Source organism: Artibeus jamaicensis, unplaced genomic scaffold, assembly GCF_021234435.1.
Source record: "Artibeus jamaicensis isolate MK-2021 breed Jamaican fruit bat unplaced genomic scaffold, CSHL_Jam_final contig_2235, whole genome shotgun sequence".
NCBI lineage: Eukaryota > Metazoa > Chordata > Mammalia > Chiroptera > Phyllostomidae > Artibeus > Artibeus jamaicensis.
Genome location: NW_026521462.1, coordinates 27,964 through 37,281, shown reverse-complemented (window position 1 = coordinate 37,281; position 9,318 = coordinate 27,964). Strand labels below are relative to the sequence as shown.

The 9,318-nt window shown below is 53.1% G+C and overlaps 1 protein-coding gene and 2 long non-coding RNA genes across 4 annotated transcripts; 2 read left to right on the top strand and 1 right to left on the bottom strand.

Moving 5' to 3' along the window:
* Positions 1 to 2,052: 2,052 nt before the first annotated feature.
* On the bottom strand, positions 2,053 to 8,005 carry LOC128626449 (uncharacterized). 2 transcript variants are annotated; one of them, XR_008390428.1, is made up of 5 exons: positions 7,921 to 8,005; positions 6,016 to 6,121; positions 2,820 to 3,164; positions 2,453 to 2,558; positions 2,053 to 2,141 (listed from the first exon to the last, which is right to left on the bottom strand). It is a non-coding gene; the product is annotated as an uncharacterized LOC128626449 (long non-coding RNA). The 2 variants fall into 2 exon arrangements; XR_008390430.1 differs by lacking the exon at positions 6,016 to 6,121.
* Positions 2,078 to 4,253, top strand: LOC128626448 (patr class I histocompatibility antigen, alpha chain E-like). Its single transcript, XM_053658996.1, has 5 exons — positions 2,078 to 2,160; positions 2,411 to 2,680; positions 2,835 to 3,110; positions 3,629 to 3,904; positions 4,006 to 4,253. Exons 1-5 carry the CDS (start codon positions 2,091 to 2,093, stop codon positions 4,236 to 4,238), a joined length of 1,125 nt encoding a protein of 374 aa, XP_053514971.1. The 5' UTR covers positions 2,078 to 2,090; the 3' UTR covers positions 4,239 to 4,253.
* On the top strand, positions 4,536 to 5,425 carry LOC128626450 (uncharacterized). The gene is made up of 3 exons (XR_008390433.1): positions 4,536 to 4,571; positions 4,678 to 4,725; positions 4,887 to 5,425. It is a non-coding gene; the product is annotated as an uncharacterized LOC128626450 (long non-coding RNA).
* Positions 8,006 to 9,318: the final 1,313 nt, after the last annotated feature.

Genomic DNA, 9,318 nt, shown 5'->3' with positions numbered 1-9,318 from the left:
TGGTTGGTTGCAGTATAGGCCTCACTTAAGGAGCCCATCTTCATCATCGCCCCTGTGAGAGTCAACGGTTTGGCTGAACTAAGTAGTTGGGTTGGTGGAGGGCTGGGGTGGTCTGTGGGCTTCACTTTGAAATTGATTTTTCCTTTTCTGTCTTGATGGCTTGGACAGAAAGGGCTCAGAAATCTGAAAGGAGGGAAATCTTAATATATTCCCCTCAGCCTGAGTGAAGTATAGTGGAGCACAAGAGTTTTTAGATAGGTGTAACATGCCTTGTACACCTTCCACCGGATAAGCCATTCGTTACTGAAGTCCCTGCCTTTGTCAATTAATGGTTATGATTTAATTGTGCTTCCAATTTCTTGCCTAATCTGTCGCCTCCAGAATATGACCTGACCACAATGCCAACAGTCCAGTAATGTCGGCCTTTGGACACCAAGCCTGCAACTTCCAGGTGACAGCCAACTGACCAGGACCCTGTAAGGTCTTTCCCCTTACAGGAAGGGAAGGACTCCCTCCATGCTGCACCCGCCTCCCTTTTCAGGGCACTCCTGACCCCGGAGTAGGTAGGACAGTGTCCATTTCCAGCCGGAAGCAGTTAAAAAGATGAGACCTTCGTCCATTTTCCTTTATATGATTATAAAGTGGGTGTATATCTCAAAGGAAGGAACTGATACAGGGTACAGGGTGCAGCGGGGGGGGGGGGCAAAAAAAGATTTGGAATGGTGTCCAGGATTCAAAGTGTATAAGAATATTGGAGAGACATATAAGATGTCCTCAAACACCCCCCCCCCAGGGGGAAGGGATGAATGGAGCAGAGCCATTGAGAGCTGTTTTGCATAGCAATGGTTTTGCAGCTAACCTCTGGAATGATTATTTAACATATCTATAACCTTTAACTGGTTTCATAAATATGTTAAATAGTAGTGGCCAAGTTTGGAGCCAGGGAGAAGGTAGTGGCTGGGACTCAGGACTTAACTAGGGTCTAAGTTCCTGAGTGAGAAGGCCTGTGTGAGAGCTTCGAAAAGATGGGCTCCGGGACAGGAGGGGATAACTGCCCAGGTGAAAGGGAAAACAACGCAGCTTTGCCAGAATGGAGATCCCTGCAGCCAGGTGAAGAAAAAAGCCACATGCTTTGGGTGGCATGCGAACACCTGCAGCTTTGGTAGAAGAGGCCCACACGGCTTTTGGGTGCTCCCTTTGGCCGCCTGGCCTGAAAAGCAGGAGAGATTTTGACTGGAACTGGGTACAAAGAAGTGTTGCCAGTGGACCATGAGAGGGTACCACAGTACTTTGGATTAACTCGAGATCCTGCACAGTGACACAACTGACGGTGCCAGCGGCCTACAACACAGACGTGTGCTCTTTTCCTGATTCACGGTACCCAGAGTTGGGACAGTGAGAGAAGGGAGAGCTGTGTGGGTGTAGGTGTATACCCTAAAGGACTTTGATATTTTAGTGGTGGTGTTAACCCTAAATACCATTAAATAAACATTTTGTTTCCTTTTCACAAATCTCTGGCATTGAGAGATGTCTTTCCAATTGGCGGCGGACAGAAGAGCGCAGTAGATATTAGTGTTTTGTTTTTGGGAGGGGCCCCTGTTGTAGAGCAGTTTTCGGCATCCCTAGGTGGGCCAAATATTGTATTGCCCCTCCCCCAGACCTCTTGTTCCGTAACAATGGTGTAAAGGGGGTAACAGTTTCAGGATTAAGGTGGTCATACTGAATTAAAGTGGTACCGGGATGCACAGAGCACGAGACTTACTTCCTAAGAAGCCAAATGGACGCACACAGACCTGTTGACTGGAATGAGGAAACAGTAACGAGTCAACGGAATAAGGGGGAAAAATAGTTAAAGGAACACCCTTAACGTCTCTGTTCTGTTTTGGAAACCCGGCTACAGGAGCTCACTCACACAAAGCAGGAGTTCAGCAAGTTTACCAAACGCTCCGGACACAGCCACGCCAGGACCCTTGCTGACGCAGCTGGAGTCCTCACTCCCATTGGATGTGCGGACGCAGACAAGCCCATGGGCGTCTCCGCGTATCCGGTGACCAGGACTCCTCCACCAGAAGGTTTGGTTGATCTCCGTCATGGGGCCCCGAGCCCTGCTCCTCCTGCTGTCCCGGACCCTGACCCTGACCCTGACCCAGAACTGGACGGGTGAGTGCGGGGTAGGGAGGGAAAGGCCTCTGCAGATCAGGAGCCAGGGGGCCGGCGGAGGCGCAGACCCGGGGACTGTGCTCCAGCAGCACCGCCCGCCCACACCCCAGAGCTCCCCCACTCCTGCTTTAGCCACGCCCCCCATTTCCCCCCGCTAAGTCCTCTCCAGCACCCGCCACCTTTCAGTGTCCCAGGCGCCCAGCTCCCACCCGCCCCACAGCGAACCCAGGACCTGCGTCCCCCCCCCCAGGCCCCCACACCCTGGGATATTGCAGCACCGCCATGTACATACCCCTTGGCGAGAAGAACCGCTACACCGTCGTCATCTACCTGGACGACACGGAGATCCTGCGGTTCCATAGTGACGCTGCCAGTTCCAGACTGGAGCCGAGGGTGCCCTGGATGGAGCAGGAGGGCGCAGGGTTTTGGGAGGAACAGATGCAGGAAATAAGGCACAACGAACAGAGGAGCAGAGTGAACCTGAACAAGCTGCACGTCTACTATAACCAGAGCGAGGACGGTGAGCCACGTGCGCCCGGGGCTCGGGGATGAATCCATCCCCACAGAGGAGCCAGAGTCGCCCGGAGTCGCAGGGTCCTAGCATTCCCCTGATGCTGCTGCGAGGTGGGGCCGGGCGGGACCAAGTGGATGGTGCTGACCTTGGGCGGGGTCAGGGTCTCACACCCTCCAGGAAATGACCGGCTGCGTCGTGGGGTCGGACGGGCGCTTCCTCCACGGGTTCAGTCAGTTCGCCTACAACGGCACCGAATTCCTCTCCCTGGACGAGGACCTGTGCTCCTGGACCACCACGGCCATGGCGCCCCAGATCACCTGGCGCGAGTTGGTGCTGCTCCCTGATGCGGATGTCAGGAGATTCTTCCTGCAGGACATCTGCGTGCGCCGCCTCCACCGCCTCCTGGAGAAGGGGAAGGACACGCTGCTCCGAGCAGGTTCGGGGCACGGGCTCCTCAAATAGAGGGGATCTGTCGGCAGGGGAAATTTTCCTACAAGGAGAGGAGGAAAATAGACCAGTATCAGAATCCTCCTCCTGGTCTCAAGAGGGAAGAGTCCTCCAGGTTCCCTTATTTTAGAATCGTATAAATGTAACTACTTCTTAACTGTTAAGGGGTTGAAATTACATTTGGCCCTTTGAAAGCAACTGAGAGGCTGATGTGACCCTCACGAAAATGAGTTTTACACCCTGCAGCACCTGGTACACCAGGAACTCCCCCTGGTTCTGGGGCTGAGACTCTCTCTGGAAGCTGGACTCCAGCTTTTGTGACTCATTCTGCCTCCACCTGAGTCTCATTCTCAACTTAGACACTTGGACACTCCAACTCTAGGTTCTCTCCCTGATTCTGGAACTTTCCAGGAAATAAGGCCCTGTCCAGGCTGCTGTCTGGGTGGTGCCATGCTGGAGGGTCCCATGACCATGCAGAGTCTCTGAATTTTGTCATCCTCCCCTCAGACCCTCCAAAGACACATGTGACCCACCACCCCATCTCTGACCAGGAGGTCACCCTGAGGTGCTGGGCCCTGGGCTTCTACCCTGCGGACATCACCCTGAGCTGGCAACGTGAAGGGGTGGACCTGACCCAGGACATGGAGCTGGTGGACACCAGGCCTGCAGGGGACGGGACCTTCCAGAAGTGGGCAGCTGTGGTCGTGCCTCCTGGAGAGGAGCAGAGATACACATGCCATGTGCAGCACCAGGGGCTGCCTGAGCCCCTGACCCTGAGATGGGGTGAGGAGGGGGCGTGGGCACAGAGCCTCTCTCTCCTCAGGGTGTCCCTGAGCAGGGTCAGGACTCAGGCCTCAGGTTGACCTCTCACCTTTCCCTTGCAGACCCCCCTCCTCAGACCACCATCACCATCTTGGGCATTGCTGCTGCCCTGGGTCTCCTTGGAGCTGTGGCTGCTGCAGCTGTGATGTGGAGGAGGAAGTGCTCAGGTGGGCAAGGGGTGGGGCTGAGTTCCCTGTGCCCCTGGGGGTGGAGCCCAGGTGGAAGTGTGCTCTGCCCAGATAATGGTCATGGTGTCCCCAAACGGGTGCTTGTCCATCTGGGGCCTGTTTCCTAACACTGACTCTTTAGTGAGGTCCATGGGAAAGTCAAGGACCTATCATTTGAGGGTTCTAGCAATAGGGGCTGTTTCCCAGCTGCCAGAGGTCAGAGTGTAGGATCTGTGTTATGGACAGACGTCCAGGTGGGTGGTTGGCTGAGTCCCCACACATGTTACTTTCCCTAAGTTTCCTGATCCTACCTCGATGTTCAGTTACAGTTCTGGAACCTTCCCTGTGCTTCAGGAGTGTGGGGCTCCTTTAGGGTCACAGGACCCAGCCTTTCCCCTGACTTCTCACAGAACATTTTCTTCCCACAGGCAGAGGCGGGGAGAGATGCACTCAGGCTGCTTGTAAGTCTGGGTGTTGGGGAGGTGACGTCTGGGACCCTTGGGAGAGGGTGGGCTGGATTCTGAGGGGGCTCCCCCACCCCATAACTCTGCTATGTGTCTTCCCCAGACAGTGACAGTGCCCAGGACTCAGGTGTGTCTCTCACAGCTCCTAAGGGTGAGACCCTGAGGTCAGGAAGTGGGAGACATGGGGACCGAGGGACACAAATAGGTTTTGGGGATTGTCAGAGTGGGACAATCTGAGCCTGTGGTGGGATGTGGGGGAATGTGACACTTCTGAGACTGACCAGAGTTTGTTCATGACAACTTTCTTCCCAGGGTGACAGAGCTGCTTTCTATGGGACTTGGTGCTACAACAGTCACTGCAGCCTCCCCTTGGGACTTTAAGGATCCCTGACTGCTGTTCCTGCAACTGGCATCAGAACTTGTCTGCATTCTTATCAGCACAGTGAGGAGCTGGTGCCAAGGCCACCCTCCCCACAGGGACCTGTGTCCTCTCCCCAGGGGACTGTCATGTCCCAGCAGAGCCGGGGTGAGGCATCCCCATCCTGGTCATTCCTAGTCTGGGGCATCTTTGTTGCTATTTTGTCCTTGCCACTTCAGGAGAACCTTGTCCCAGCAGGACCTGGGGTCCCAGGGCCTCGAGCATCACCTGGGCCTTGTGGTGGCTCCAGGACTGTGCTCAGTGAAGGCTTCATGAGGCAGCGTCAGCCTGGGCTCAGGCCTGGGTCTGGCCCTCAGCCCCTGTTTGGGGTATTTTATTGTTTTTTTTCTTTTTGTACATGTTATGTGTTCTTGTTTTCTTGTATTCTTGTATTCTTGTTTTCTTATTAAAGTATTGCAATGTTTTTATTAAATTATTGGGGGGTGTTCTTATTCAATGTATTGGGGTGCACTGGTTAAGAGGTTCCTGTAGGTTTCAGGTGCACATTTCTACGACACAGGGTCTGTACATTTCACTGTGTGCCCACCACCCAAAGTCAAACCATCTTCCCTCACCAGGTACGAGGCCCCTCCTCCCCCAACCCCCTTCCCTCTGGGAACCACCACCCTGCTGTCTGTGTCCCTGAGTTTTAGGTTTATGTCCCATGTATGAGTGAAATCCTGTAGTTCTTAGCATTTTCTTTTTTTTTTTTCAGAGTGTATTTATTTACTTTTAGAGAGCAAGGAAGAGAAGGGGAAAGAGAGGGAGCAAAACATGGATGTGTGAAATAAACATCAAGATAGGGGCTAATCGGGGAGGTGGCCCCACACCCAGGCCTGTGCCCTAACCAAGAACTGACCTGGAGCCTTTTCAGTTTGTGGGAGAACACCCATCCAACTTAGCTACACTGACCACCTTCCATCAAAAACAAGAAAACAATATCATCCCAGCCCACTAGCTCCGTTGGAGTGTCGTCCTGCACATCAACAGGCCATGTGTGCAGTTCCCGGTCAGGACGCATACCTGAGTTGGAGTAGGGATCACCACCGGTCAGGGCACCTTGGGGTGCAACTGAGCGATGTTTCTCCCTGATACCAGTCTTTCTCTCTCACTTCCACTTCATCTCTCTCTAAAATCAAGGGAAAAAATGTCCTCTGGTGAGAATTAAAACAAAAAATACAGAGAATCAGCTGATGATTACAGTGTTTTGCCATGTATAACATGCACCGACATTTTTGGCCCAAACAGGAAAAAAAATTTCATTTTAATTTTTAATATAATTTCTTATTTGTATTTAGATGCCTGGGTTTTTTGTATGATAAAGGAATTTGAATATTATTTTGGATAGTATGGTATTATATTGCATGTGGATATCATTAGTGCTTTCCCGAGTTACACTTTTAACACATTCACATAAATGAAAGAATTAAAAACATTTTGCCCTGGCTGGTGTGGCTCAGTGGATTGAGTGCGGGCCTGTGGAACCAAAGGATCACCATTGGATTCCCAGTCAGAGCACTTGCCTGGGTTGCAGGTCAGGTCCCCAGTAGGGGACATGTGACAGGCAACCACACATTGAAGTTTCTCTCCCTTTTTCTCCTTCCCTTCTCCTCTCTCTAAAAAATAAATAAATAAATATTTTTTAAATGCTCCTCCTGCCTTAGCTGGTGTTGCTCAGTGCATTGAGCACCAGCCAGTGAACCAAAGGGTCACCATTGGATTCCCAGTCAAGGAGCCCTTGTCCCAGGTTCTCAGTGAGGGGCGCTGCCAGAGGCAGCCACACATTGATGTTTCCCTCTCCCTTTCCTCTAAAAATAAAATCTTTTTTAAAAATGTTCCCTCTCCATATTTGTGTGATGCTGTATATTTCTTCATATACTGCAACCAAAAATAACATTAAATGCAGAAGCAAATATGAAAATCTAGCGGACTTCTAATTTTACAGACAAGAACTGAGACTCACTAAAACATAAAATGTAAGCAGATCCACTCTTTTCACCTCCTTGTTTGTTTGAGGAATAGTTATTTTTCATTTAAAAAAACCATTACTTCTGTTAACATGTCATAGGGTATTATGATTATTCTAAATGAATTAAGAATTTTTCAACTGTCTTATTCCTTGTATGGTAAATATTGATAGCAGTAACCCACACAAACAAAATTGTTTTGGTGGCCGTCCCTATTTTGTAAGACTCTTTAGATATTCTGAAAACAAAATGTTTTGAGAGTCGCTGAACAAACAGCCCGGGGGCCGGGACTCAGGGAGACAGCGGGACAGAGCTCTCCCTGCAGGAGGAGGAAGGGTCGGGCCGAGTCCCAGGTCACCAGGCCTGACTCCACTGTCTGAGGCCTGAGTTTGAGGCGGGACCCTAAGTGCTGGGGGCAGTGCCCTTCGGTTCCCGGCTTTCCCTTCTCCTTGGGGTTTTATTTTCCTTTATCACGACTTACTACGCCTGGATATTCGTGACGCACAGCCTGTCTCATGGTGATTGGATGTCCGAACTCGGGAAAAGCCAATCATCATCATCCCGGATGCGAATGAAGCGACCTATTCCTCCCCCGACCCTACGGTTGGACAGGGTCCCGGACAGCTGCTCCTGCTGCTCTCGGGGGCCCTGGGCCTGACAGAGACCTGGGCCGCTCAGTGCGGGGTCGGCAGGGAACGGCTTCCGTGGGGCAGGAGCGCGTGCACCTGGCGGGGACGCGGAACCCCGGAAGGGCGCGTCGCCAGCCACCGCAGCCCAATCCCAACCACAAACCCCCTCCTCGGCCCCGCCCCTGGCCCCGCCCCTCTCAATCTCCGCCCCCTTTGCTGTTCTGGGCGCGATCCAGTTCAATCCGCCGGACCGCGGATGCAGGCCGGTCGCCCTCTCAGCTCCCAGACCCTCGCATTGTGAGAAAGTTCAACACCGGCGTGTCCGGACCGACCTGCCTCTGAAGAACCGGTACAGCGTCGTCGGCTACGTGGGCGATACCCGGGTCTTGCGGCTCCACAGCGATGCCCCGAGGCCCAGGCTGGAGCCGCGGGTACCGTGGAGGGAGCCTCCGTGAGAGAAGCGGGAGGATCCAGAGAAGCAGGACGAGCAGACGCGGGAAATCAAGCCCAGGAACAGACTGTGCCAGCGAAATCGAACAAGCTGCACGCCCGCTACAGCCAGAGCGAACACGGGGAGCCACCGGCGCCCGGGTTCGAGCTCGATGCACTTCACCACGGACGGGCCGGGGTCGCCCCGAATCTGTGGTTCGAGATTCACCCCGAGGTTGGGAGACTCGCCCTGTGCCCTTCCGGATTGGAGCTCGCGGGGATTTGACCCGGTTTCGTTCCAGGTTACGTTTTATTCACCTCACCACTGGAGAGGGCGGGCCTGCCCTGGGGGCGGAGTCAGTGTCCCAACCCACAAGGAAAGGAGTGGCTGCGAGGTAGACGACGATAGGAGGTTCCTCCAAGGAAACAATTTGGTCCGCCTACGACGCACCGCCTACTTGGCCCTAAATGGGTACCCGCTTTCCTAGACTCCGGATCACCTGGGGCAAGTTGGTGCACGTCCCTGACGCGGACCTCAGGAGGGTCTACCTGGAGGGCGCTAGCGTGCGCCGACTCCACCTGCTCCTGGAAAAGGGGAAGAAGACCCTGCTGCGGCGTGAGCCTTCCCGAAGAGGGATTGTAATAGCCATTAGTAGTAGAAACATACAAACAGCCGTTAGGCATCTGCAGTTCCTGAGACTGGGTAATAAATAAATGTCAGGGAACGGCTGGGTTAAAATTCCTAGCCAAATAAGGTAACTGACCAAGGCCCGCCAGATAAGACCCCAGCTCCCAACCACCAATTAGAGACTTTCGCCGTTTTTTTTAACTTAGCAACCTGGCTAATAGCTAACTGCCACATCTGCTTCTGTAACCCCGCATTCGCTTGCTCTGCCCTATAAGAACCCCGTAGTCTGTGAGCCAGGCGCGACTCTCATCTGCAGCCCTTTTGGGCACCGTGTCTCTGGACACCCCGAGGGTTCGCCCCTGCGCAGGTAAAGCTTGGCCACCAAATTTATAATTAGACTATTATTTTGTAATCAATAAAATTAGAGATCTTTGAAACCTATCTTCATCTCCGAGAGCGTGCATTGCCTCATCTGTTGCCTACAACAGGATCTGTCGGCTTGGAGGGGCTTCCTACAAGGAGAGGAGGCAAAGGGTGCAGTGTCGGATCCTGCTCCTGCTCAGGAGAGGGAAGAATCCCCAAGTGTCCTCATTCTGTGACTCACCCGTGGGCCCAGCTTTCTCTGAAGGACAGTAAGGGACCCAGCCTCTCCCTGGAAAGCCCCACAGCACTT